The following is a 26,763-nucleotide window of genomic DNA, read 5'->3' on the forward strand; positions in this document are numbered from 1 at the left end:
ACAAATCGAACAACGCTGGAAAGGAAATTGGGATTTTGCTCTGCGGGGCGAGAAAAAAAAACGAGAGATGGTACACTGAGACATGTAGAAATTTATTTTGTTATAAATAATACAAAAAAATTACCAACAACAGTGTTAAGTGTGAGGCCTCGGTGTGGATACGTCTTTTAGAATTATGCTTTTAATCTCTTTGGTAAACGCTGTTTCTACCCGTCAGTACGCTTGATGCCTAATCTAGTCATTAGTCGAGACAACTCTACCGAAAAATATAAAATTATTATCACATTTAATTTGACACTGTAAAGTAGTTTAACGTGATGTAGTTGCACTTGTGACATTATATTAATTAAAACCACACCCTCGAGAGAAGGGCGGCGCAAACACTAAAGTCGTGTAAGTTGAGAATTTGTACATTGCGTTTTATACAGTTATGTCATATAAACGTATTATTTTAATTAGAGAAACAACATACATATTTACATAATACTTTTCTTGCATAAAGGTATAATAATACGGTGAACGAACAAACTAACGAACAATTAACTAACTTCCTATTTTTCCTCCATTATTTCCCACTTCTAAGCGTATGCTTCTCTGCGCAGCTGATTCTTGATGGAACTCGACAAGCACAGAGCGAAAATGGCACCGATTATCTGCAACAGAAACCCTACTGGCTCACGTTTTCGAAAAGCACAGTTATCAGGGACAAACAACAGGTTTTGTCCTAGTTAGTTCCTTCGGCTTGCATGACCAAAACAACCACCTGTTGGCCGAGATTTCCATAATCCGGAACCGATGTCAATGCGAGCTGCGTCAAATCAAAAATTTTGCACCCCACCCTTGACCCCGTTCGGTGATCGATGCCTCCACCCTGACCTTTGATTTATCGCCCCTACGCATGTGATCCGCTTGTTAGTTTATTACCTCGATGGTGGCGATCGCCACCGCTAATATCCCCAAGAGGTCCAGCCCGTTTTTGAACCATTTGTACGCCTTGTCGCCGCAGCCGTCCTTGTAGGCGTTGGTCGCCGCCACGGTGCAGTTCTTGTTGCTGCTGCAGCACGAATTTGGCAGCTTGCCGCCCTCCCACTTCCAGTCGTGGACGCCGTCGACGCCGCAGCAGTGCAACTAGAACACGAAGATGCGTCAAAATGTCCTCCGAGCGCGCCAGCTCCTCACGAAAGACTGCAAGAAGTCGAACTCCTCCTGCACCGCTTTGGAGCTGTTGTACTGGTTGAAGGACTTGTCGACGACCTGCGTCACCGACGACCTCAAGTCCGCGGTGTCGCCCACTTGCAGGAAGGCGTACGCCGCGATCGCTATCTGGACTATCAACAGCGTCAGCAGGATGATGGCGAACTGCAATCGATCAGGAGTCACGCCAGGGGCGGATTAAGGCGGCGAATTACCGTCGTCAGCATGCAGGTGCTCTCCTTGATTGCCCCGCAGCAGCCGAAGAAGGCCGTCACGAAGATGACCGAGCCGATGGCGATGAGCAGGATGGGGGGCAGCCCCAAGTGGTACTTGTCCGGGATGAAGTTTTGGATGTCATCGTTTTTAAGCTTGAGGAGGATGCCCAAGGCGAGCAAGCCGGCGCCGGCGATCTGCAAATCGATGCGCTTAATTGGGTCGGATCTAATTGACGCGATTATAGCGCTGCTTTCTCTCGAATTCATCGAAAACGCCCCAAATCGGTCGGCCCGGTTTGAAAGAGGCGCCGAAAAGGGCGTGGCCGCCACGACAAATACAAACTCACAGTTTCGGCGCCAATTTCGACGGCCCAATCGCCGGCCTCGCGTTGCAAATAAACGAACGCGGTCATCGCGGTAAATTCGAAATCGGCCCAATTAAGGTCCCAAGGAGTCCGCTCAGATTTGTAATGATTATAAAACACAATCGATAGTTGTTGTGATTAATTATGAATAAAACTGTTTATTTCCATCCTTTATTGCACTCGCTGGACGTTCGATACGTGATAATATCGACCGTTCTCCTCCCACTCTTTGTTTGTGCCCTTATTAAACATTTACTCATGGGCATTGTACTTCATTCCTATTTACTCCCGACACGTAATGGCTTTAGTAAAAATAACACGTGTCTTGGGGCGGTTTTCACGCAATTTTCAACAATAAAACTCGACAAACTAACGAACATTTTTAGTTAAAAAAATGTCGCATGACGTTTTCCCTTCACGCAAATCAGACAAACGTGTTGATCGGAAAACACGATTTGAGCGCGTACCACCGACAAAAGTCGACGATTGACGTCTTTTAATTGCTGAATTTTTCATGGTGCACTGTTCAATAGTAATGACAATGATGGAGAGTCAGTCATTAGTGGCAAACGCGCAGGTTTGCTGGTAATGCCGCTGTAGTGCAGGTTTTTTGCGATAACAAATTTTAATTTTTTCGCTGACGTTGTCAAGGTGAACCCATTGCTGTTATCAGATGCAAGAAACGGAATTGTCGCACCTTGATCCAGACAAGTTAAAAAAATATTGCCAACTCGACGGTGAAGGTGACCAGATTCGCACCACCACGTTTCGTCACCGCCACCTTCAGCCCGCGTCCCGTCTCGCTGCAATTTTGTGCCCACACGTTTCATCATCGCGACGGAAATAACGCATCCGTCAATATTTACACGGCGGTTTCTTCACTGCACACACGATCGACTTTTACTTACGGCAAAAACGAGGTTGAAGAAGAACACCAGGTACTTGACGACGGTCGTGGAGCAGCCCATGTTGCCCGAATCGGAACCCAACACTGTGCCGAACGCCTCCTGCGAGCCCCCGTCCGCGCCGAATGACCCGAAGGTTTTGTGTATGCCGCGCGAGTTGCTAGGAAACCGACTGTTGCTTCCTCGGAGGAAGTGGAGGAAATGCTTCACGAATCTTCACATAAAAGGTGGACGACGCGGGGCGAATGCTGATCGATGCGGTTGCGTCATCGGTGCCACCGGACGGGGACGCCGTATACGGGGCGGCGAAGGAGTGGAAGCGGCCTCGACGTGCGGCATTCAGGCCGCGCCGGCCACCGGTCGGTTCTTCACCGCATAATGCAGGTCCTGTCAGGGCCGTACTACACGCGATTTTTGTTTTGAACTGTTGCGATCACATCCGTACAATGTACCTCACAGTTATTTCTTTGCCACCGATTTTACTTTGCATGCTAGCGCACCCTGAGGGTTGCTCCTAAAATACCCCCCTCATAAAAAAAATTACAGATAGACTACGTCCACTGATAGAATGCATTTTTTTAAATATCCTTAGATAACAAAATCCCCAAACCATAACATTAAAATATTAACAAAGTATCATAGATTGTGTTGGTAATATCTTGAAACATTCGCGCCACTGATTCTCATTGGTTGTTATGAAACCCACGCGAAATAGTTATTTATGGTATAAGTGGGTTATTTAAGATATTACCCACGAGAGGTATTTGTAACCTACGAGGGCTTGCCCGAGTAGGTTATTACCTCGAGTGGGTAGTACTTAATAACCCACGTATGCCATACAACGTTTTATCCAATATTCCACAATTTTTAGATAATGACATTATTGATGAAATTCTGCTCCCGATGGGTTATGAACGTTAATAACCCACGGTGCTAATGGCAACGTGGGTTATGTATGTTATAACCCACGGTGCAAATGGCAACGTGGGTTAAAACAACAGACTAGTTATAGCCCAGTTTACTCAATTAAAACTAACTAGTAAAACACGATATTACTATTGAATGTTGGATAAAATAAATTATATGACATTTCAAATTTGAAATTGTCAGTTCTCTCAAGTGGTTTAAGCATTTATAGTCCTTTTTTTTTAAATCAATTGTCAATGTCGAAATTCCCTTAAAGACCAGGCTGTACCACCCTAAAACCTTTCGATTCGGGACACCTCTATCGTAAAATCTCCCTAGATCAGGTTTGAGGTTATATCAGTAATTTCCAAATGTCAGAAAAGTTTCAGGTGTAACCAAATTTTATACCAAAAGACAAGAAATAAAGACGATAATCACACTAAAAAGTGCAACTTAACATATACAGGAAAATGGGAATTTATTTAATGGGTTATATAAGCAGTTTACCTATTCATTTTCAGAATCTAACCCCCATTCGTCTTCCGAATATGATTCTGCGGAAGAGGAATGTCCTCAATTGGTAGATTTCCCATCAATTTTTTCCAGTCCTCTCTAATCAGTTCCTCGCAGTGACGAACCCATATATTAAAAGAAAATACCTCGAATATGATGTGTGCATCTTTACTGCAATTTAGCATGGTCGGTTTTTCTGTCTGCATTTCTTCACGTAATCTAATCATAGCCAATTTTTCTCGTTGTGTTAGATCCTTGTTTTCGGAAACTCATTTAAAGCTTGTTTGACACGATGCTAAATTTCGTAGTAAATTTGTTAGAAAATGAGAGAGACCCTCGACAGGACCAATGAACGATCAGGATCATAGTCTGTCTTTGTCAGATCCTGATCGTTCATTGGTCCTCTCTCATTTACTAGTAAATTTTCTCAAAAATTTAGTATCGTGTCAAACAAGCTTAACTTTGTATTTTTATCTAAATGTAATTGCGCCTTCAATAGCGCAAGCGCCTTTACATCAAAATGACTGACATACAGTTGACATTTTACGTTGCCAATCTAATAACTATCAAATAACCAGCGGCTTATACCAACATGACAACACTTTGACTTAAAAAAAAATTGGAGTTATAGATTTGCGATTTTTCATCTTTAGAGATTTGTTTTCCGTTTCTCTGGTTTTAAAAGTTATTCGTTTTTCGTGTTGCTGTTTTGATCTGTTCCGTTGCGATTTTTTGTTGATTTTTTTAAATTTGTGAAATGCCTCAAGAATCTAGCATTGTGAACACTTTAAGTGACATTACAAACATCGAAAATGATACAGAGGTAATTTTTGTTCATGCATTAAATAGGAATACATATTAATTGATCTCTTGCTTGTGTTTAGCCATTTCCGAAAAAGCTGGATATTTTAATTTCAATAGCCAGCTTTTTTGGAAATTCGAAAATGTATTGTGGGTTGCATTTTTTATTCCGTCAGGCACATTATCACTCGTGAAATACTCTGTATTAATAAAACCTAATATATGACTCCTACTGTACTGAAGTTTTCTTTCGTCTTTCCTAAGTGCAAACATGCAGAATAATAATAAAACATCACGTGTAAACCTGCTCATTCCATTTTTTAAAATTTCGCGCCGAATCTATTTGTTATAGCGTAAGTGAACATTTTTAGTAACATTTATGTCAAGCAATCTATGAGTGGACACAGTTTTTACCTCTTCTTCCTACTTGTTTTGCTACTTTTATATCTCTGCTTTTATCTACACTTTACTATTTGTATCGATAAAAAAAAAATATTATTGCATAATGCCAGTCATAATCTCGTTAACTTTGATAAACGATTAAAGTGCTTTCTGAAAAAATGGCTACCCATAAGCATAAGCCCTTCCAAAGATTGACAGTCCTCAGCTTTAATATTCTCTTTTTGGTAAGATACACACGATCCAGATTTGCGAACGTGTGGATTCTTTTTTTTTGTAGATGCTCAGTATCGCGGTTATTGTGATGGCAGCAGCACTAGTCAGTACTTTCAACAGTCTAAAGCAAGCCATCCCGTCGTCGTACAACCCGTACGTGGTATTACTCATCTTGGGATCCTTCCTGGTCCTGACCACCATACTTGGCAGTTTGGGTGTCTTCCAAAACAACACTTTTCTTGTCACAACAGTAACTAAATACTTTCTCTCTGATCCAAACAGGCTCAAAAAATGACCTCTTCCAGTACACGATTATTCTTCTGGTCATCTGTGGCGTGCAAATAATTTTCGGTATTTGCATTTTCTGGTCGGTCAGCTACCAGGAAGATTTAAAAGGGAGTGTCAACGAAACAGTCGACGCTATTTACACAAACTGGTCGAACAACACAGAATTGATCGATTTTATGCAAAAAAAACTTGAATGTTGTGGTAGTAGTGGTCCAAGCTATTGGGGGTCTCGACTGGCGAGTTGTCATGAGGATGGGGACTCCACCAAAAAAGTTTACAACGATGACTGCCAGAGTGCTCTGTACAAGTTTGTTTTACACTCAGAAAGAGTGTTCGGAATGACAGTCCTGCTCTTGTCTATAATTGGGGTAAGTCTGTGGCTTCATTTTAAAGTTGTTTCATTTTTTAGACGTTTGCAGATTACTGGAGTCGTGCTGTCAGTGAATCTAGCAAATAGCATCAGAAATCAGAACAGAAGAAGACGTAAATTTTAGATTTTGAAACTGAATAAAACCACATAGTGGGATTGTACCTAATACTTTATTGAATAAAAAACAGTCTACTTTTTTCAAATTAATTACATAAACATCTCTTTGAACGAATGAATACATTCTTACTGTAACGCTTATGCCCGGTTTCTGGAACGGTCCAATAACTAACTGACCGGTAAAATCAAGCGTTGCTATAGAAACGCTACAAAGTAACCAATCACATTACAGGACAGGGGCGGCTGGTATATAAGTGCTGCAGAGCTGCAGAATTCCCAAAAATTTTGTTGTACATTCTAATTTTAATGTCAGTAATAAAACAGTGACATGATTAATTATTTTACGTTAAAAACATTGAAAATGATTGTTATGATCCATTGCGACGCGCGAGACGAATTACATTAAGTCAAATAATTTTTGTGGTTGGTGTCGCAGCTGGGCGGCTTTTATTGCATTGGGCCACTGGAGCTTAACTGTGCATCTCATCGCAGTTCCTTCCAACCGCAGCGCAAACGCGTCTACAATTCGTTAGTAGGATTGAACGAGAAACTGAGCTGCAAAGGCATCAGTTCATCATCAGTTCTCAAAGTGAACCCATTCCTGTTATCAGATGCAAGAAACGGAACTGTCGTGATGGAGTGTCCAGACAAGTTAAAAAAATATTGCCAGCTCGACGGTGAAGGTGACCAGATTCGCACCACCACGTTTCGTCACCGCCACCTTCAGCCCGCGTCCTGTCGTCTCGCTGCAATTTTTCCCGTCTGTGCCCACACGTTTCACTATCGCGACGGAAATAACGCATCCATCAATATTTACACGGCGATTTCTTCACTGCACACACGGTCGACTTTTACTCACGGCAAAAACGAGGTACTGTGTTTTCAATTTGGTTGTAGGTCGTAAAATTTTATGGTACTTTAAGTTAAAGATCTTGGGGGGCTTATAAATCCTAGTTTACCACTAGCAGGTAATATTTTAAGCGGGGTTGTATTGTACATTTTGTATATTTGCATTGTACGGAAAACGGCACGCGCCGCTTCCCAACCTTTTCAAACCCAACCATTGTGCCTGTTAAATCCCTCATAATATGCAATAAAATTTTACGACCTACAACCAAATTGAGAATACAATACTTGACGACGGTCGGCGAAGGAGTGGAAGCGGCCTCGACGTGCGGCATTCACGCCGCGCCGGCCACTGTTCGGTTCTTCACCGCATAATGCAGGTCCTGTCAGGGCCGTACTACACGCGATTTTTGTTTTGAACTGTTCCGTACTTCCGTACAATGTACCTCACAGTTATTTCTTTGCCACCGATTTTACTTTGCATGCTAGCGCACCCTGACGGTTGCTCTTAAAATACCCCCCTCATAAAAAAAAATTACACGAAAAAACATTACAGGTACCTCTTCTTCCTACTTGTTTTGCTACTTTTATATCTCTGCTTTTATCTACACTTTACTGTTTGTTGAACATCGATAAAATAAATCATTATTGCATAATGCCAGTCATAAACTCGTTAACTTTGATAAACGTATTAAAGTGCATTCTGAAAAAATGGCTTGCTTTAAGCCCTTCCGAAAATGGACAGTCCTCAGCTTTAATATTATCTTTTTGGTAAGATACACACGATCCAGATTTGCGAACCTATGGACCTTTTTTTTTGTAGATAGTCGGTATCGCAGTTATTGTGATGGGAGCAATACTAGTCAGTACTTTCAACAGCCTAAAGCAAGCCATCCCGTCGTCGTACCACCAGTACTTAGCCATTCCCGTGATATTACTCATCTTGGGATCCCTCCTGGTCTTGATCACCATATTTGGCAGTTTTGGTGTCTTCAAAAAGAACGCTTTTCTTGTCACAACAGTAACTAAATACTTGCTCTCTGATCCAAACAGGCTCAAAAAATGACTTCTCTTCCAGTACACGATTATTCTTCTGGTCATCTGCGTCGTGCAAATAATTTTCGGCATTTTCATTTTCTGGTCGGTCAGCCACCAGGAAGATTTAAAAGGGAGTGTCAACGAAACAGTCGACGCTATTTACACAAACTGGTCGAACAACACGGAATTGATCGATTTTATGCAAAAAAAACTTGAATGTTGTGGTAGTAGTGGTCCAAGGAATTGGGGGTCTCGACTGGCGAGCTGTCATGAAGATGGGGACTCCAGGAAAAAAGTTTACAACGATGACTGCCAGACTGCTCTGTACAATTTTGTTTTAAGCTCAGAAAGAATGTTTGGAATGACAGTCCTGCTCTTGTCTATAATTGGGGTAAGTCTGTGGCTTCATTTTAAAGTTGTTTCATTTTTTAGACGTTTGCAGATTATTGGAGTCGTGCTGTCCCTGAGTCTAGCAAATACCATCAGAAATCAGAACAGAAGACGTAAATTTTAGATTTTGAAACTGAATACTGAATAAAACCACATAGTGGGATTGTAATACTTTATTGAATAAAAAACATTCTACTTTTTGCAAATTATTTACGTAAACTTTGAACGAATAAATTCTTACTGTAACGCTTAGTAGTGCAGCCTTCTCCTTTCATTTCTCACCGAATTGCCCATGCAGAGAGCGAAGGTGGCCCCGATCACCTGAAACACGACAGATTTCAAATATCCCGCCACGCCAGCAATCTCGGCGCCAAATTCAAATCAATCACTCACTTCGGTTGCCGCCAGCGCCAACACCACAATTCCTATAATTCTAGCAGCACCCACCAAAAACTCGAAGAAAGCTTTTTGACACCCTTTAGTGTATATCTTCGTAGGATTATCTTCTGCGTAACAGGACTTCGGTGTCTTGTCTGGCCAAGAAGCTGGGCCAGTGGTTCCGCAACATTTAAGTTGTTCTTGGATCAAGTCGATCAACTCTTCACTGGGTTTGTCGGTTTTGTGGAAGATTTTATCGATAGTTGTGTTGACGTTCTTCTCCAAATCTGATTCGTTTTTGATTTCCAAAAAGGCGAAGACTCCCAACGCGATTTGCAGGACGAAAATGACAAGAAGAATAACAGCGTACTGGAAATGTCTGATTTAGCACAGGGAAATGGGAGGTTGGGGCACTTACGGTGGTAAGAAGACAGGGGCTGTTCTTGATCGCACCGCAGCAACCGAGGAACGAAATTATGAAGATGATAGAGCCGACGACGATGGTGAGAATGGGGATCAAGTTCAAGTGTCCATAAGCTTCAGGAATGGCTTTAGTTATGTCGGTAAAGTTGACTTGATATAAGGTCCCTACGGCTATAAGAGCCGCCCCAACAAGCTGAAAAAAATCGATGACGTTCGCATTATAGATAAGATTATTGTTTGGGTGTATTTTTTTCGTGGAAGTTTTTACACTGATGCCAGCACTAGAAGAATTACTTACCACAAAAATGCAGTTGAACGCTAATACAACAAACTTGATACATTCTTGTACGAGACACATCGTTGTGAGTTAAAGTAGGCCTCAACAGTTAAGCAACAGAACTTCTTATCTACCTATTTAGTTATCTTATCTAAATAATGTAGTTAGTAAAAAATTATCTGTAACACGGTTCCGAGTATTTACACCTGAAAATCAGCGCAATCTGCGCAATCAGTCTTTACCGTTTTATTTAGAAATTAGTCACCTTTTAGAAAAATAATACAAATGTTTTGTGTCGAATTTTTATCTTTACTAAAAATTATTTTGTTCAAAAGTGGGCAAGAACAGGAATCAGAGTTTGAATGCTTTATGCAACCAGTAATACACCAAATTACAATTTTCCTCCGATTGCAAATTTGTCATAGTTTGAAGTAATCGAGATCTCTTACAAATAAATTCTTCACGTGGTTGGCCAAATTGAAGGCTAGAACTGCACCAACAACCTGCAAGAGACGAAAAATATCTTAATGTTTTGGCGGCAAATTTAAACTTCTGCTCACCTCAACTGCAGAATAAAGTATCACCGTAACTGCTACAATTCTACAAGCGTCTGTTAAGAACTCGAAGAACGCATCTTGACACCCTTCCTCGTACATTCGTGTGCAACTGTCATCCTTGCAGCACGTCAACGGAAAGGGTTCGTTAATGGTCTGGTTCCAAAAGCTGGGTCCGTAAGTACCACAACAACTCAGAGTGCCTTGTAAAATATTGACGCACATGCCGTTTCCATTTTCGCGAAAGACATCGTCGACAGTAGCGTTAACCTTCTGTGACAAGTCGCTTGAATCTTGTACTTCCAAGAAGACGAAGATGCCGAAGGTGACTTGAAAAAGGACCACTAGCAAAACAACGAAACCAAACTGGAAGACATTAGGTGAAAAGGTGCCAGTGGGCTACTTACAATGTTGAGAAAAGGGTGGTTGTTGTGCAAGACCGCTAGGAATCCGATGAAGGCGACGAGAATGATGAGAGAGCCGTTGGTGATGGTCAAGAGAGAAATCAGGCGGAAATTGTAAGAAGGGGGAATGGCTGGAGCTACTTCCTCCAAAGCGTTTTTTTGTAGCGTTCCGATAGCGATCAAGGCTGCACCGATAACCTACAAAAGCTTAGAGATGCGGGTCCATAAAACTAGCAAATAAAATGTATTGTTACCACGAATATGAGATTAAAGATGAGCACGGCGGATCTGACATGTTCTTTAAATAAGCACATTATCAAAAATCGAAGCCACGTTTCATCGAAACCTTTTCTATCTGGCTCAACGTTTTACAACCTGTTACCAATTGTTTAATCACCAAAGTTGGCTGATTAAACAATCGATATCTGTGAGAGTCGCCGATAAAGGTTGAGGTTCACATAGACACCGATGAGGCATGATCCTGTGAAAATGCATAGGAAAGAAAAACTCTTTCGCTAATTTGACGCTCTTGCGCCACCCGATGCCCTTGATAGCGTCACACAAAATGTCACCATAAATCACAATTATCACCGGGAACCTCGTCACAAGTTTCGCCAGTAGCATCAAAAATGGGCGTCTCTGAAGTCACGAAGTACCTAGTTTTCCTCACCCTGAACGTCGTGGTCGCCGTAAGTCCACCCTCGTCTTTGCGTCAATGGTACTCACCGATTTGTAGTTCTGCGGCGCGATCTTGCTCGCCTTCGGCGCCATCCTCCAGGTGGACGAGCACAAGGGAGTGAAGAGCTTCGCCCACCTCTCCATCGGCGGTTTCTCCATAGGGATCGGCGTCTTGGGCTTGGCTTTGGCCAGCTGGGGCATCTGGGCCCTCTTCAAGCGCAAACCCAGCATCCTGACTTACGTAAGTCCCGCCGCATGCGTTGACCCCGCCAACAGCAGTTTTTCCAGTACGCCGTCGTCTTGCTGATGCTCTTCATCGTGCAAATCGTGATGGGGGCCATAGCGCTGGGCTCGATCAGCGGCGCCAACTGCGACGACGACAACGACACCGAGAAGGCCGTCCAGCAGCTGTTCCTGAGACAGGACAACGCCGCCGTCAAGAGGATCAACCACATCCAGAAAAACGTAAATTCTTTGTTTGGTAATCGTGCAGTCGGTAACGCTGTTTCAGTTCCGCTGTTGCGGAGTCACTGGACCTAACTGGTGGAAGCAGATGTTCAACAAGCGGTACCCGATGAGTTGCTGCGCTGAACAGGAAGAACCCTGCGAGAAGCCTTACGAGAAGGGGTGCGCGCCTGTCTACGCTGGTGCCATAGAGAAGAATGTGGGCGTGATCGGAGGCGTGGCTATCGGGTTCTCGCCAGTTCTGGTAGGTCAATTGGTCACCCCTAGTCTCGCACCTGCTCACGTGGTGTGTTTCAGCTGGTGTCAGCTGTCCTCGCTTGGTACATAAGACTCTCAATCAAAAAAATGCAATACACGTAACATCTTTATTGTAAATAAATATTTTAACAACAAATAAAAATATTAAACGATCCTTCATCCGTTATTTAGCAGCTTCGAAAATCTCGTAATTGAGGATTATCATCGTAAAAATGATCCCAGTCACCTACTCTAGACTCCAGGTTTAAATGGTAAACTTTACTCAATGAGTCATACCTCGATGGCGCAAAACGCCAAAGTGACGGATCCGATGACGTTACCTTTCGACAACAACTCGAACGCATCTTGATAGTACACCACGCATCCTTTCTTGTAGATATTCTTGTTGTCATCTCGACACCTGTTACCTTTGCAGCAACTATCAGGCCGCTCCCTGTCGTGCTCTTCCGGCCAATAATCGGGCCCCAAAACTCCACAACATTGATGCTGCAACACTAACATATAAACACTCCCTTTCAAGTCTCACCCTCTGCTGGATCTTGTCCAGGTGGCTCTGCTCTGCCGTGTCGAAGTGGTCCTTCAAGCGCATTTCGATCCTCTTGTCGAGTTGACCCTTGCTGTTACGGAGGGCGAAGAAGACCGACACCCCGAAGGCTATCTGACAGACGACAACCAAACCCAGCAGACCTAAATACTGAAGTGGTGTTACTAGAAAGAACTCTAGAGGGATTTCGAACGATTTCCAAGAAGAAAGAACGCTTCAACTTGGCCGCCACGCCTCCAAACACGGCGATGGAAACGATGAAAATCCCGAGAGAGACGAGGCAGCCGCCCACAGAGAAACTAGCTACTTTGATCACATTCGCTTCTTCGTTCAAAATGAAGACGCCCAACATGAACATGATGACGCCGCAGACCTTGAAAAGAGCACGTGGAGTGGGGGTTGAGTAGGGAAAGGCATACCGTGAAGACGCCGTTGAAGACGAAGAGGATCATTCGTGCCGTTCTAACGCTAAATACCATCGTCTTCGGAGATTGACTGACTGAACAAATGACACCTACTGTCAGTAATTACAAAAAATACACACTCAATTTTTTTTTAATTATTTATTTTAACGAGACCAGAGCCAACTCGCTAGAAAATGTAGCATTCCAAGTATTTTAGTCACTCTTTTACATCAAGATTGATTGATTTGTGTCTCAGAAATTTTGAGGAACTTGTTGTGCGTAAAGAGGACATAGTGTGAGTCATTGTTATTCGATTACGTTATCTGCCTTATCACTGGAACTATAGCCGGTTAATTTACACCGAAAGTAACATACAATAGAGGTGAGGTTCGACGCGATATATAAAGGTAAAAATATCTCACGTTCAATTTATTCAAGATAGCAAACTCGCCAGTGTACAACAAAAATCGTTTACGTTCTCAAATACCTCTGCCAAAATGGGTTGTCTGTCGGGAATTGCCAAATACCTCCTGTTCTTTTTTAACTTTCTGATTGTGGTAAGTCTCCTTGACTCAAGGTCAAATTTAAATAAGCGATTCACCCTTTCGCATTACCAAATTCCAACCCTTTCAGGTTTGCGGAATCGTCTTGATCGCCATCGGTGCCATAATATTGGTGAACGAGAACAAGGGCATCGAGAGCTTCACCGACTTTTCAGTAGGTGGTTTCGCCATCGCCGTCGGAGTCATAATCTTCTTGATCGCCTTCTTCGGCTGTTGCGGAGCCATCAAAGAAAACAGCTGCCTGCTGACTTCTGTAAGTCAAATTCTCCACAATAACTCTCCCGCTCATCGACAACTTTCAGTACGCCGTCATTTTGATAGTTCTTCTCATTCTGCAAATCGTGTTGGGCGCTCTGGCTTTCGTCGCCATCAAGAACGACGACGGCGAACTGAACAAACAGGTGACCACTGCCGTCAAGAAAGTGTTCGATGACTATGTTAAAGACACTACGAACGAGGACAAGAGGAAAGTGGTTGATGAGATTCAGAAAGATGTGAGTCGGCATCGTCTTGAATGAACACAAAAATGACAGTCTTGTTTTTAGTTCGAGTGTTGCGGTGTCAACAGTCCAGCATATTGGGACTCTACTGGAGTAAACACACCGGACAGTTGTTACGAAGATGGTGACCGTAGCAAGAAATTTACAGTTGGATGTGCAGATAAATTCATAGATGTCATCACTTCGAATATTAAAGTGATTGGTGGAGTTGCGATAGGTTTTGCTGTTGTTGAAGTGAGTACTTTTGTTTGAATTCAAGATTTGGTATAACTCTCTAAAATGTTTCAGCTTGTTGGAGCCATCTTCGCATGCATGGTGAGGAACAGACACTAAAATATTCAAGCGAAATATTTACACAACAGTATTGTACAATAAAATTTACTAAAACAAAATGTTTCATTTACACACTTATCTCATTGACTCATTGGAACCAGGGTGAAGCATCCTTTAACGATTTGGTAAACATTTCAAAGATAACAGACATGTGACAAAAATCTAATTTTTTTCTGAGAAAATCTAATTTACCTATCTGGAGTATTAGAAAAACATGACGCAACGTCCTATCTGTAAGGCAATTAAAGTTTTAACAATTGATAAGATGCTTAAGTGGAGTTGACAGCGAATTCCCGAAATACCAAATCCATATCAGACTTCATTTTGACCTTCAACAAGATAAAACTTGCTCGAAAGTGGGTTGAGTTTGCACGTTTTAGTGCCAACTTGTCAAAACAATAAATCGAAATGGTCCACGTCGTCGTTTTACCTTGAACTCCTCTTCTCCAAAGTTTACACGTTTCGTCGCATCACCCTACTGACGTACAAGCCCAAGAGGCCGGCCAGACACTAGAAAGGGCGGTGTTAACTCCAAAATGGGCGTGTCCCAATAAGTCACCGTCAAGAATCCGGTAACCGAAAGCACTGCAGACAAAGCAATCTTGTACCGTTTCAACTTGTCACTAGCTCTCTCAATGCATCCTGGCTTGAAACTCGGAAAGTCCTTGCAGGTCGCATTGGCGGTTTTGTCAACCCCGCAGCACTGAAACTGTGACCTTGGGTTATGCAGAATCTGCAAAATCTAACTCACTCGTTGTTGGATGACCGCCACGTCTTTGGCTTGCTCGGTGGAGTTGAAGATCAGTTTGAGGGCGGTGGAGGTCTCGGAATTGTCAACCGCGTAGGCTATAGTGTAAGTTGTGACGGCCAGGACGATGTTGAAGATGGCGATGAAGAACAAAACATAGATGTACTGAAAGATAGGTGAACGCGAGCGCTTCTAGAGTCTCACCATCCTGAGGGACCACTGTTGTTGCTTGTACACTCCGTAAATGCACCCGAGGACGGTGTCCAGGAGGAGAAGAAGAGCGTTCATCAGAATGACGATGCAAATGTTGTGAAGGTGTGTGTCGAGGTTTGGAGTGTTGGTGGTTAGGAACACCGACGCCATCACCAGCAGGGTGAAAGATATTCCCTAAATCGATAAGAAAAGAGTGATGGTTTTGAGTGGAATGTTACTTATTACCGAGAGGATTAGGTTAAGTGCGATTAGTATTAATAAGAAGATGTTTTTGACAAAACCTGCACACATTTTGGCACACTTGTCAAGATTTTGGCACGTCTAAAACGTGTCGTCAAAAGTGATATTTCCACTTTTTGTGACCGAATAGAGACAAAACGATGAGGCGAGGAGGTACGGAGCATGGATCTGCGGATATAATATCAATGAAGACCACCATGGACTTGGATATCTGCACGGAGATGAACAGATCCTTGTCTCTATTTTTTATCATATCGAAAGTGGTAAGTCCCAAGGTTGTGGCGTCTCAACTTTGCACACTCAAGATTTGGTCAGTTGGCCTTCACAGCGCTGATCATGTTGTTCTCCACCAACGACGATGCCGTCTACCACCTTCTGACGATAAGCGTAGACCAAGTTCCTTCCTTGGAGAAAATCCCAAATTCCTTCCGCTTCATAATACTGACGACTCTCTTCGTGAGCATCTTGGTCTGCACGTTCGGCATCTACGGCTACGCTCGTATGAACCGCTACGCCATAGCCTACGTACGTCTCTCTCTCCCTCGCCACCACCGACGTGACAACTCCTTGTTTCAGTACGGAACGGCTAATGTCTTGAAGCTGATGTGGCTCGCCTACATGACTATCCTCATCTACAGCCGAGACGACGGCGACCAAATACGGAAAAGAATCTTCGCCGAGTTTAAATATAACAAGCAAGCACGCAGTTCGGTGGAAGCTTTGCAGATTAACGTAAGCGCCAAAGATTTTTGCTTCGGAAGTGACGCAGATGTTTTGTAGTTTCACTGCTGCGGTTCTCCCGAGTACCAGTTCGAAGATTTACCAGTTTATCCCCCGAGTTGTTGTGCTGTAAGTGTGGTGGGGACCTGTTTACCAAATACGACTTGGCCGCGGTGCGAGACCAACAGAACCACTGTGTACACATCTCTTCGCAACTCCGACGTTCTGATCCAAACATCAGTTGCTTGCCTATTCTACGGTTTAGCAACGGTAAAAGAAATCGCGCACCTAAGCTTCCATTCAAGCAACTCGATTTCAGCTTCTGGAAGTCTTTCTAGTTCTTCACATCTTGTACCGTTTGAAGCTGGAAATGTCCGATGCTATTCTGTAATCCGTTATTAATTAGCTGAAACGTCATCAAGACACCACAAGCACATTTAGAGTTATATTTTATATTTTTATACAATGCTGAATAAAGTAGGAAAACTAGAAATGTTGGTTTTGACATCCTCACAGCTGAAACCGATCTAATTCCAGGCGTTAGAATGGTAACTAAAGTCCATTCAAAAATCAAAAAACCACCACCTATTGCTTTAGGTTGGTAAAATTTAAAAAACCCTAGGTAGATATTTTTTCATACTATGTTGGTAACTATAAATTATGACATTTATTTGATTCAAAATAAAATTCAATCCACCTATTCAAGGGAAGAAGGCAATGAGTGGGAAAAAATATAAGAAATAAAATTCCCAATGTTAAAATAAGACAGACGATTGCGCAGGAGTCGGTATGGAAAGCGTTATTAACCTCTTTTTGTATATCGCGCGCTGTCACTGCTTAGAAGTGGCTAAAGCTACAAACAGTCATAACACTCATTCACAACTGAATGTCGGTTATTGACAAGGAGTAGGGTTATTGAGGTTAAAACAAGAAAAAATATTAGTTAATTCTTTAAAGTGCTATCATGGTTGCGAATTGCTGTGTACCTGGTTGTAAAGAAAAATATAGAGGATCGACAAAGTCAAACTTGCTTGCTTCAAACCTTGAAACGTTAAATATTACTAAAAATTGCACCAAAAATGTTACTAACTTCTGGAAGTGGTTAAAGTCACATAGGCAACACTCCTGACAACTGCCCATGTATGGAAAAGCATTTTACGCACATTGAATAGGTGGATTGCTATGAATTTCGTTCATATTCTTTTATTAGCAGCACGTTTCATTTATTTATTGATTCTTATTATTTTTACTTAAACATGCCCAGAAAAACAAGCCACTTAATAAACATTTAACCTCAAAATTACAAGTCTCACCAAATTTTACACTAGACAGCGTTACCGATAGTAATTATCGAGGAAAATGCGACGTTGGTGGTTTTTTGATTTTTGAATGGACTTTTAATTAATCTGTAAAAGATCTGTGGTGGGCGGAGTTTAGCTGCGCGGCCTTCAACACGTCAGTAGCGTAGGGAAAATGCGAATCGCTAGGAACCACAACAGTGGCGCATCATGCAATGGGAAATTTTCACCGTAGAATAAAACGTTTGAGCAGTGATGGTGTGATATCATCAATAATAATAATGAATAGGGGATTTTTGACATATTTGAGGGCGAAGTCTAGCATTGTTATTTTATAACTGACGTAATTTATGCAGAATCGTGGATAAAAGTATGTTTATTAAATTTTATAATCGTATTAGTGTTCGGTTGGGTGTTGGGACTGTTGGGTGAACTTGGTAGGCATAAAAAGCAAAGTCGTAAATAAAGTTTCAACACGTGAACATGTAAACAACTCTCTGACGAATCTCCCCTATTTACTGTCGAATGGACTCGCCCACACAAATTGGTTTTGCGCGTAGATCACGTGACCGTCGCTTTGCACTTTACGGCAAGTCTAACACGATGTTTAAAGTTTTCCCTCTTTTGCTAGGTCGAGCACTAGCTGTCAAACCACAGCACCGACGACCCACGGAAAGGACGAGATCATAAAGCAAGTAAGAGATGAAAACTTTGGCAAATTCACACGCTTGTCAAGACTGAAGTTTCCGCTTCTTCCTTGACAACAGAACAAAACAGTCTTTTGCTTTCAAGTGTCCGCCTCCGACCTGATGGACCGGAGAGTCCGCCGAAAGTCAAAAAAGAAGCGTCGTATTGGGAGTACTTGCATCGAACTGAACAGATCTCTGGCGCTCTTCTGCATAATATCGAAAATTGTAAGTAACGGAAGAGTTGACGTGTCAAGTTTTGAGTCCAAGATTTTGGCAGCTGTTCTACGTAGCAGCGATTATGTTGTATTCGACGAATTTCGATCCCATCTACCACTTGCTCCTGATACGTGAGGATCAAGCTCCTTCTATGGAGACAATTCCACAAGGAATTCTTTTGATGGAGCTTACGGGTTTCTCCGTAAACGTTTTGACCGCCATGGGCGGCCTTTACGGCTACGCCCGCTTAAGTCGATACCTCCTAACTTACGTATTTATTCTGCGTCTTCGTCCAAGTCAATTTAACCTCGGCTCTCTTCCAGTACTTAGTGACCATTATGTTGCAAATTGTGTGGAACGTTTACTTGCCCTTGATCTTCTTGTCTCGAGATGATACAGATCACGCCAGAAAAAAACTATTTCTGCAATTTAAATACAGCAAACAAGCTCGCAGTGCTGTCGCTGCTTTACAATTCAATGTAAATTTTCTTCGACCTTGTCTTGACGAGTAACTCAGACGTTTTCTAGTTTCATTGTTGCGGTTCCGTCTACTACAGGTACCACGACTTGCCGGCCTTCCCCAGAACCTGTTGCCGCGAAGACTACTACGGATGTCCAGAGAGTGAAATTTGGCCACTGTGTGAGACCAACAGAACCACCATTTACTCAGGTTATTTACAATCTGACAAACTGGGAACGGTGGCCCAATCTTGGGTTGTCTCATTTTGGGCTAACGTAAAAGATGTCCAACACACAAATCGCACATTAATGCCAGTCGGTTTCAGATTACTGAATTCATTCTGCTCCTTATCATGTTATTCCAATTGAATCGCAAGTTCCAAACAGGTCTGAACTCCATGAGTTAGACGCAAAGTTGTTAAAAGAGTCAAATAAAATTTCTATTCAAGATTTGCCCAGTGGCTTATTAGTTTTTGCACCTTCCCAAGTGTGTTATTAATTTGACCGGTTCTGGTCGCAGCTTCCGTAGAAAAAGTTGAACGAAAACGGATTTGTCAAAAGTTTTGGCAGGCTTAACGCGCTGTCAAAACGTCAAAGAAGTAACAATTTTACAAACCTGTTGTTCCTGTTCAAATTCAAATGATGCAGAGGCGTCAGACCATCGCCGACAATCAAGATTTTAGGTCTAAAAATCGAATGGACTACTGCATGGAACTCAATCGATCTGTGTCCCTTTTCTTAACCACGACAACTTTGGTAAGTCCCAAAACTTGGTAACTTGCATATTAAATATCTTTGACAGTTGGGGATGTCGGCCATGATGATATTGTACGCCTTCAACGACGACCCTATCAACTCCTTGCTCTTAATAACTCCCGAGAACTCCCACACCTTGTACAGGATCCCATATTCTTTTCGACTCATCCACACTGTAACATTCTCATTGGGGATCTTCGTCACCGCGTGTGGCATCTACGGCTACGCTCGCCTCAACCGCTACGCTTTGTCCTACGTATTTAGCCTGTTCGCCACACCAACGACGACAACCTAAAGTCTGTTGTCTTCCAGTACGGACTGTCTCTAGTTCTGATCCTACTCTGGCTCATCTACTTTACCATCGTCGTGTTCAATCGAGATGAAACCGATCTGGCGCGAAAAAAATGCTTTAGGAATTTCAAGTTCGATCAAAAGGCGCGCTACTCGATCTCCATCTTGCAAAACATGGTGAATCCTTTTCAAAATGTCTTGGTCGACTAATAACGGAAGAATTTTAGTACCAGTGTTGTGGTTCCCAATTCTACAATTATGAGGATCAAGTGACACTTCCGAAAAGCTGTTGCAAAGATTCCGACAACTTTTATTGCCCCAGGGAAAACGCCTGGCCTAAACAGTGTGAAACAAATCGGACAACCTTGTTGTCGGCCCTTCGAAGCTCCAACACCATGCTTCCTCTTTTGATTTTCATCTGCGTCGGTTTTATCCTTACGGTAAAGACGACTTGACATGCAACATCTCCAACAAACTAACTGATGGTTTCCAGTTGATCGAAGCGATTCTTGTCTTCTATATGATATATCGCATCAATATGCAGTTGTCCGACAATATTATGCATGCCATCAGATAAAACAATCCAAATTCGTATCTTCTCTAAATGCTTGATGAATTACCAACGCAAGACAAATTACTTGTACGGTCTGCTGTGTTGTCTCAGGATCTACGCGACGAAGACAGGAACAAAATCTGGTGAATCCGTCTCTTCTGCTATTTGACAAACTGCCAAACACCAAAATAAAATTTCAATCATGATTTGTACAGTTACTGACATTTCTGAATGCTATAACCAAAAGAAATAATCTCGATTGTATAAGGCATTCACGATCTTTTTGGGACCGAGTTGGCTATGACCATCTAGTGATTTTGTTGGCAGTACTTCGGTGATAACTACATTCCCTAAAGGAAATTGACACTTTTTGTGTTAGGTTAGGTTGTTTTCAGTTTAGGGTTATATTTTCTGAATAGGTACATTGTTGCCGGATCTCTTAAATCTGGTCTGTCCTTTTTAAATTAAATTAAATCGTTTAATTGAAATTTTTTATCGTAATAAAATTATTTTGGCAATTTTGTTGACTGTTCCTTTGACGGAAATTTAAATTATTTTTACACACTTAATAGTTTTTTAGTTTCTTACGAATATTAAAATAATAAATCTGGCAATGCGGTGGCAAGAAAATGTCGAACAGACACTGACAGGAAAAAAAGTTGTATCCGTTGCATCACTGAGTCAGTTAGTCCAACATGAAAAGAAAAAATCATAGCCAACTCGGTCCCAAAAAGATCGTGAATGTCTAATAACAATGAGTGAAAAAAATGAATGAGACAACAGATTTGTCAAAATTTTTGGCAAGCTCTACATGCTGTCAAAACATTTAAGAAGAAATACATTTTCTAATTTGTTGTTTCTGTTCAAATTCAAATGATGGATCGGCGTTACACCATCGCCGATTATGATTTCCGGCCTAAAAATCAAATGGATTATTGCATGGAACTTAACCGATCCGTGTCTCTCTTCCTCGCCATATCGACTTTGGTAAGTCCTAGATCTTGGTAACTCGAATGCATCCTTTTCTCAGTTGGCAATGTCAGCCATGTTGGTGTTGTTCGCCTTCAACGACGACCCTATCAACGACATACTCTTAATAACTCCCGAGAACTCCCACACCTTGTACAGGATCCCATATTCTTTTCGAGTCATCCATGTTGTAACATTCTTATTGGGCATGTTCGTCACCGCGTGTGGCATCTACGGCTACGCTCGCCTCAACCGCTACGCTTTGTCTTACGTATTTGACCTCTTCACCTCACCAACGACGACACTCTAAAATCCATCGTGTTCCAGTACGGACTGTCTCTAGTTTTGGTCCTGCTCTGGTTCATCTACTTCATCATCGTCGTGTCAAATCGAGATGACACGGATGTCCCACGACAACGCTTCTTTCTGGATTTTAAATTCAGCAGAAACGCACGCCACTCGGCTTATATTTTGCAAAACATGGTGAACCCAGTTGGAAGTGTGTTGGGGGGTAATAACACAAGTGTTTTAGTACCAGTGTTGCGGTTCCAAATTCTACAATTATGAAGACATGGCGTCCCTCCCGAAAAGCTGTTGCCAACAAGTTTCCGATGATTTTAATTGTTTCAAGGAAAGTAAATGGGAAAAGCAATGCGAAACAAATCGAACCACCTTGTTCTCGCATCTTCAGCAGTCCAAGAAGCTGTTTAATATCGCTTGTGTGTGCGCCGCCGCTTGTGCCGTTCTGGTAAGACATCTTGTATAAAGTGTTGATCGAATCAACTGGCTTTCAGTTGTTTGAAGTGATTCTGGTCTTCTATATGATCTATCGCCTCAACCTGCAGCTGTCCGATAACGTCATGCACAACATCAGATGAAATAATCAAAATTCCTTCTGTTCTTGTCAAATGTTTGAATAAATTTTCGAAACAAGTCAAACCGATCGTTCAGTCAAAATGACATGTTTGCCAAAAACATCCTGCTCCTTTGCAACTTGTTATTCGTGGTAAGGAAGTTGTAACTAAGTCGAGTCAAACTAATCAGTTCCAGGTGTCTGCAATTTTCAAAATCGCGCTCTCTTCCACGCTCTTAACTCTGCAACACAAGGTCGATGCACGATTGAGCAGCCACTGCATCTTCACTCTGATCAACGGCTGCGTTCTCCTCATCTTGTCGATCTTCGGTTACTGCGGAATCTCCAAGCGGAGAATATGGATGCTGAAGATGGTGCAGATTCATCTTCGTAAAATTTCCGTTGCTCTCCTCATTACATTTTTCAGTTCCTGTTCGCCTCTTTGATTATCACCATAATCCACACGATGTTGGCCGTCATAGCGTTCGCCACGGTTTACAAAATGGACGGAAGCAAGACCAAAATTGCCATCGCGAGAATCTTCGCCAGATACGACATCGACCAACGACACAAGAAACAAGTCGACGACATTCAAATCGAAGTAACTGTACCTCGATTGAAAGCAATTTGTTGTAAATTGTGTCGTAGCTAATGTGCTGCGGTGTGGAAGGACCGCACAGTTGGAAGACGAAGATTCCAGACAGTTGTTGTCACATAGTGCGCAACAACGTTTGCGACGAACAGTCGGCTTACAAGACAAGTTGTTCGGACGTGCTCGTCGCCAGTTATAAAAAGTACAAGTGGATTTTGGCGATTGAGGCGACGACGACGGCCACGGGGGCGGTACTCGAGGTTCTTCACTCTACCACCAAATGAACAAGTTCTTTTGCAGTGCGTGGTGGCGGTTATCACTTTTTTTATCATAAGACACATAATGAGAAACAGGGAATCAGACGTTGACCACCTCCATTCCAGACGTTCTGCTGAGGAGTAAAGAACCTTTAAATCTTGAACTTTGCTAGCGTAGTACGAATAAATAAGACGAACAGACAAACGCTTTTATTGATCAAAATCACTACAATTTATTTTACTCCAACTTCATCGTTCACTCTCCCGGGAAGTTCAAAATGACAGTTATTTGCTTGACAGCTGTCAGTAGTTAAAAAAATCAAATCGCGCTACTGAAGAAAAAATCTCCAATATCCTTCCTCGCGGACAAGATCGTAAAACATCATTTCGTCAAACACCACATTCATCAGTCGAACGAATCATAAAAGTGATTACAAGTCTGGCGTGGTTATGAGAACAACAGCTTCTCGGTACGATCGTTGTGCCGTCGATTATTCGCATCGTGAAGACAAAGGATTTACGATTGTGAAAGTGACGCCGAGGAAGAGGAGATGGCGCAGGAAAGTCATGAAGCGGGTCGGATTCATTTCGAATTTTGAGACAAGAGATTTGACAGATGACAGCTTTGTTTCTGTAGTCTCCATGCAAGACGAAATGTAGAAGGTGTAATCACTTGCAAAAAAAGACCACAATATTGTGACTATGGCTGTCACAATCACAACAGGGGCGGGACTTGGACTACCGCCCTAACTCTGGCACCAAATGAAAAACTTCTTTTGTAGTATGCGGTGGTCATCACTTTTTTCACCAAAGGACACGTAATTTTGGCTATTTTTTTTAACGACAGTTGGCTTTCTTGTTTAGAGAGGTGTATACTTGAAGAATAAACAATTTTTAAACTTTTTAATAGTAATTTTGTTTAGTAAATTTTATATCAAGTGTAGTCCAAATAAACAGCATGAACAGACTTCTAAACAAACACTTTGTATTGTTAAAAATCACTACAATTTATGCCACTCCTTGTTCATCACCCCCACTCTCTGAAGAAGATTCAGATCTGTAGTCTCCTTTGGGATACTTGGCTTTAATCCTGGCCAAATAGAGAGAATCTATAGCTGTCATCAGCTAAAAAAAAGCGAGTCTCGTTACGGAAATCGGTCACTCGCTGCTCTTTCTTACGGCTAAGATCGAAAAGCACATCATTAGGACAAACAGTGAATTCATGCAGCCATCGTACAAATCGAAGTGGTAATTACAACTCCGGCTGTAAGCCACACTGAGTGTGCACTTGTCCCCCGCGTAATGATGAGAACAACAGCTCCTCGGTACGATCGTTGTCCAAAACTGCCGCCCGGTTAAGCCGCAACACTTGAGCTGTCAGGTAAGACCAAAGAAATTTGAAAGAAAAACAGTCTCCTATTGTCTTACATTCATCTGAATGTAGTCTATCATGTAGTGATTGGTCGCGTTACCCTGGTACGCCATACTCCACCCCGACCGGAACGGCGCCTCATGGGCAGTCTTCAGCTTCAAACTGCGCAGCGTGGTGCCGTTGATTTGGCTGCTAGTCTTGAACAGGACGCCCATCGGATCGAAAATCATCCTTTTGAAACTGACAGACAAGTTGTGCAACACGGACGCAGCGGTCATTTCGGATGGAGCCAACATCAGGAACGTCAGCCCGGCCTGAAAACCGTCGTTGCACGTCGTCCTCTGGAGCGGTCACCTTACCGAAAAGTTGATCAGGGGGTAGGTGTGCAAGTAAATGGCCCCGACGAACGCGATGCAGCTCATCACAATAATGAGGAAACCGAGCGCGTTGAGCAAAGCAACGAGGAAATCTATCGATAAGAAGATGGCGTGTCGGGGAGCTTCAGCGTTGAAGGGGACGATCTCGTTATCGTCGAAAGTATTCTTGCACCCTTCCACCTTCAACACGACTATCACGCCGCTCACCTGAAAATTCTCACCAATTAGTCGCACCACGAGCAGGGAAGGACTTACGAGTTTTAACGCGATAAAGAGGAAGAGGAGATGCCGCAGGAAGCTTACGAAAACTGCGGTATTCATTTTGAATTTTGAACGCAAGATATTTGACAGCTGACAGTTTAGTTTGTATAGAACTAGACGTCACTGTGTGCATCGAACTTATGAGAACAACAGCTTCTCGGTACGATCGTTGTGCCGTCGATTATTCGCATCGTGAAGACAAAGGATTGTGAAAGTGACGCCGAGGAAGAGGAGATGGCCCAGAAAAGTCATGAAGAGGGTCGGATTCATTTCGAATTTTGAGACAAGAGATTTGACAGATGACAGTTTTGTTTCTGTAGTCTCCATGCAAGACGAGATGTATCTAGAAGGTGTAATCACTTGCAAAAAAATATCACAATATTGTGACTATTGCTGTCACAATGACAACAGGGGCGGTACTTGGAGTACTTGGAGTACCGCCCTAGCTCTGGCACCAAATGAAAATAGTACCAAGCGATCATTTAAAAAATAAATCGAGTTTACTTTGGAGCCTATGCTATAGCATGGGTTGCCATGGGTAACACGGCGACTCGATTTATTTTTTAATTGATGGCACCGTATATTATGTTATGAGGAGCAAAAATCACTGCGTTCGGCAGCCAATCTACCAGCCGCAGCACATAAAACTATTTTTGCTCCGAATAACATATACTATTTTTTCTTCAAACCTTCATAACAAATTATTTAAGACATGTTAAGAAACCAGGTAGGAATTTCAAATGATTTAGCTAGTTTACTTTACTGCCGCTCATCAGCGGAGATAATAACTTCACGGACGCCCTCAGCGGAGATAATAACTTTATCTGCCGCTCTCAGCGGAGATAATAGAGAGTTTTCGCGTTACGTTTTTCAGATAACCGTGTACGCTAACGCCGGTGTTGCTAAGCAATAGCTTAACCGATTCATTATTACAATAAGCGATTACGGCAAATTCTGGCGAATAGCGTACCGGTTATTTTAACGGAACGTAACGCGAAAACTCTCTAAAAACTTTATCTGCCGCTCGTCAGCTCGTTAGATGCCATGGCAATGAAGTGATACTTTTGCATTATCAATGCAGCAGGATAATGTCTTAATTTACGGACGTTTGAAGAAAAACTTCTTTTTTGTAATATATAGTTGTTAAAGGTGGCTTTCCGGACTCTTTGTCACCATGTAAACAACCTCATAACGGCCGGAGTCCGTTAAGGGTGTCCGTTATGAACGGGAGCGGCCGTTATGAATGACTAATAGATATTTATGCATCAAGGGAATTACATAGGTCATAACGACAGAGGGCAACGAGTACTACCCCGAGGGTCCCTTTAGGGCCCGAGGAGAAGTAACGTTGCCCGAGGTCGTTACTGACCTTGTAATTCACGCGATTCATAATATATTTTATTCCATACTAATAAAATTAAATCCAAAAAAAAATTGTTGAGGTTAAATTGAACGAACTGTCATGTAATGTCATGTCATGGCAGACGAAAAAAGTGGGACATCAAAATCACAATCGTGAGTACTAACAGCACTTTAACGGACAAATTGTTCAATT

General features: G+C 42.4%; 11 protein-coding genes across 18 annotated transcripts; 5 read left to right on the forward strand and 6 right to left on the reverse strand.

Moving 5' to 3' along the window:
• Positions 1-71: 71 nt before the first annotated feature.
• Positions 72-2,906, reverse strand: LOC138126876 (leukocyte surface antigen CD53-like). Its single transcript, XM_069042677.1, has 5 exons — positions 2,683-2,906; positions 1,410-1,604; positions 1,180-1,359; positions 925-1,128; positions 72-653 (listed from the first exon to the last, which is right to left on the reverse strand). Exons 1-5 carry the CDS (start codon positions 2,740-2,742, stop codon positions 579-581), a joined length of 714 nt encoding a protein of 237 aa, XP_068898778.1. The 5' UTR covers positions 2,743-2,906; the 3' UTR covers positions 72-578.
• Positions 2,907-5,369: 2,463 nt separating this feature from the next.
• Positions 5,370-6,369, forward strand: LOC138126883 (tetraspanin-33-like). Its single transcript, XM_069042685.1, has 4 exons — positions 5,370-5,525; positions 5,579-5,764; positions 5,820-6,170; positions 6,222-6,369. Exons 1-4 carry the CDS (start codon positions 5,460-5,462, stop codon positions 6,294-6,296), a joined length of 678 nt encoding a protein of 225 aa, XP_068898786.1. The 5' UTR covers positions 5,370-5,459; the 3' UTR covers positions 6,297-6,369.
• A 5-nt stretch (positions 6,370-6,374) lies between these two features.
• Positions 6,375-9,825, reverse strand: LOC138126879 (23 kDa integral membrane protein-like). 2 transcript variants are annotated; one of them, XM_069042681.1, is made up of 5 exons: positions 9,663-9,825; positions 9,360-9,557; positions 8,957-9,310; positions 8,783-8,884; positions 6,375-6,393 (listed from the first exon to the last, which is right to left on the reverse strand). In XM_069042681.1, the coding sequence occupies exons 1-4, from the start codon at positions 9,720-9,722 to the stop codon at positions 8,813-8,815; spliced, it is 684 nt and encodes a 227-aa protein (XP_068898782.1). In that variant the 5' UTR covers positions 9,723-9,825; the 3' UTR covers positions 6,375-6,393; positions 8,783-8,812. The 2 variants fall into 2 exon arrangements, with proteins under 2 accessions (XP_068898782.1, XP_068898781.1); XM_069042680.1 differs by lacking the exon at positions 6,375-6,393 and having other exon boundaries at positions 8,722-8,884.
• A 104-nt stretch (positions 9,826-9,929) lies between these two features.
• LOC138126878 (tetraspanin-9-like) lies at positions 9,930-10,994 on the reverse strand. Its single transcript, XM_069042679.1, has 4 exons — positions 10,854-10,994; positions 10,603-10,797; positions 10,202-10,561; positions 9,930-10,144 (listed from the first exon to the last, which is right to left on the reverse strand). Exons 1-4 carry the CDS (start codon positions 10,911-10,913, stop codon positions 10,061-10,063), a joined length of 699 nt encoding a protein of 232 aa, XP_068898780.1. The 5' UTR covers positions 10,914-10,994; the 3' UTR covers positions 9,930-10,060.
• Positions 10,995-11,145: 151 nt separating this feature from the next.
• Positions 11,146-12,153, forward strand: LOC138126880 (tetraspanin-6-like). The gene is made up of 5 exons (XM_069042682.1): positions 11,146-11,288; positions 11,336-11,518; positions 11,566-11,742; positions 11,789-11,986; positions 12,040-12,153. Exons 1-5 carry the CDS (start codon positions 11,229-11,231, stop codon positions 12,100-12,102), a joined length of 681 nt encoding a protein of 226 aa, XP_068898783.1. The 5' UTR covers positions 11,146-11,228; the 3' UTR covers positions 12,103-12,153.
• LOC138126881 (CD151 antigen-like) lies at positions 12,094-13,193 on the reverse strand. Of its 2 annotated transcripts, none has more exons than XM_069042683.1 (5): positions 12,964-13,193; positions 12,738-12,917; positions 12,527-12,694; positions 12,277-12,486; positions 12,094-12,226 (listed from the first exon to the last, which is right to left on the reverse strand). In XM_069042683.1, the coding sequence occupies exons 1-5, from the start codon at positions 13,021-13,023 to the stop codon at positions 12,164-12,166; spliced, it is 681 nt and encodes a 226-aa protein (XP_068898784.1). In that variant the 5' UTR covers positions 13,024-13,193; the 3' UTR covers positions 12,094-12,163. The 2 variants fall into 2 exon arrangements, with proteins under 2 accessions (XP_068898784.1, XP_068898785.1); XM_069042684.1 differs by having other exon boundaries at positions 12,094-12,231.
• Positions 13,194-13,371: 178 nt separating this feature from the next.
• Positions 13,372-14,403, forward strand: LOC138126884 (leukocyte surface antigen CD53-like). Its single transcript, XM_069042686.1, has 5 exons — positions 13,372-13,505; positions 13,582-13,764; positions 13,814-14,005; positions 14,057-14,245; positions 14,300-14,403. Exons 1-5 carry the CDS (start codon positions 13,446-13,448, stop codon positions 14,342-14,344), a joined length of 669 nt encoding a protein of 222 aa, XP_068898787.1. The 5' UTR covers positions 13,372-13,445; the 3' UTR covers positions 14,345-14,403.
• LOC138126885 (uncharacterized) lies at positions 13,377-15,657 on the reverse strand. The gene is made up of 5 exons (XM_069042688.1): positions 15,531-15,657; positions 15,297-15,479; positions 15,096-15,257; positions 14,904-15,053; positions 13,377-14,854 (listed from the first exon to the last, which is right to left on the reverse strand). Exons 1-5 carry the CDS (start codon positions 15,594-15,596, stop codon positions 14,798-14,800), a joined length of 618 nt encoding a protein of 205 aa, XP_068898789.1. The 5' UTR covers positions 15,597-15,657; the 3' UTR covers positions 13,377-14,797.
• A 28-nt stretch (positions 15,658-15,685) lies between these two features.
• Positions 15,686-16,758, forward strand: LOC138126872 (uncharacterized). 3 transcript variants are annotated; one of them, XM_069042672.1, is made up of 4 exons: positions 15,686-15,808; positions 15,861-16,277; positions 16,326-16,535; positions 16,585-16,758. In XM_069042672.1, the coding sequence occupies exons 1-4, from the start codon at positions 15,686-15,688 to the stop codon at positions 16,654-16,656; spliced, it is 822 nt and encodes a 273-aa protein (XP_068898773.1). In that variant the 3' UTR covers positions 16,657-16,758. The 3 variants fall into 3 exon arrangements, with proteins under 3 accessions (XP_068898773.1, XP_068898772.1, XP_068898771.1); XM_069042671.1 differs by having other exon boundaries at positions 15,861-16,070; positions 16,122-16,277; positions 16,326-16,758; XM_069042670.1 differs by having other exon boundaries at positions 16,326-16,758.
• Positions 16,759-17,482: 724 nt separating this feature from the next.
• On the forward strand, positions 17,483-24,100 carry LOC138125935 (23 kDa integral membrane protein-like). 3 transcript variants are annotated; one of them, XM_069041500.1, is made up of 14 exons: positions 17,483-18,258; positions 18,356-18,477; positions 18,530-18,739; positions 18,792-18,947; positions 18,997-19,203; positions 19,254-19,314; positions 19,377-19,683; positions 19,730-19,939; positions 21,824-21,979; positions 22,029-22,244; positions 22,547-22,723; positions 22,777-22,950; positions 22,998-23,192; positions 23,242-24,100. In XM_069041500.1, exons 7-14 carry the CDS (start codon positions 19,567-19,569, stop codon positions 23,341-23,343), a joined length of 1,347 nt encoding a protein of 448 aa, XP_068897601.1. In that variant the 5' UTR covers positions 17,483-18,258; positions 18,356-18,477; positions 18,530-18,739; positions 18,792-18,947; positions 18,997-19,203; positions 19,254-19,314; positions 19,377-19,566; the 3' UTR covers positions 23,344-24,100. The 3 variants fall into 3 exon arrangements, with proteins under 3 accessions (XP_068897601.1, XP_068897602.1, XP_068897600.1); XM_069041499.1 differs by lacking the exons at positions 17,483-18,258; positions 18,356-18,477; positions 18,530-18,739; ... (3 more) ...; positions 19,377-19,683; positions 19,730-19,939 and adding exons at positions 20,552-21,514; positions 21,558-21,767 and having other exon boundaries at positions 22,541-22,723; XM_069041501.1 differs by lacking the exons at positions 17,483-18,258; positions 18,356-18,477; positions 18,530-18,739; ... (3 more) ...; positions 19,377-19,683; positions 19,730-19,939 and adding an exon at positions 20,551-21,514 and having other exon boundaries at positions 22,541-22,723.
• Positions 23,394-26,367, reverse strand: LOC138125936 (uncharacterized). Of its 2 annotated transcripts, XM_069041503.1 has the most exons (5): positions 25,203-26,355; positions 24,930-25,154; positions 24,627-24,884; positions 24,378-24,572; positions 23,394-24,323 (listed from the first exon to the last, which is right to left on the reverse strand). In XM_069041503.1, the coding sequence occupies exons 1-5, from the start codon at positions 25,266-25,268 to the stop codon at positions 24,207-24,209; spliced, it is 861 nt and encodes a 286-aa protein (XP_068897604.1). In that variant the 5' UTR covers positions 25,269-26,355; the 3' UTR covers positions 23,394-24,206. The 2 variants fall into 2 exon arrangements, with proteins under 2 accessions (XP_068897604.1, XP_068897603.1); XM_069041502.1 differs by having other exon boundaries at positions 24,930-26,367.
• Positions 26,368-26,763: the final 396 nt, after the last annotated feature.

The sequence above is a fragment of the Tenebrio molitor genome, chromosome 3 (assembly GCF_963966145.1).
Source record: "Tenebrio molitor chromosome 3, icTenMoli1.1, whole genome shotgun sequence".
NCBI classification, from domain to species: Eukaryota; Metazoa; Arthropoda; class Insecta; order Coleoptera; family Tenebrionidae; genus Tenebrio; species Tenebrio molitor.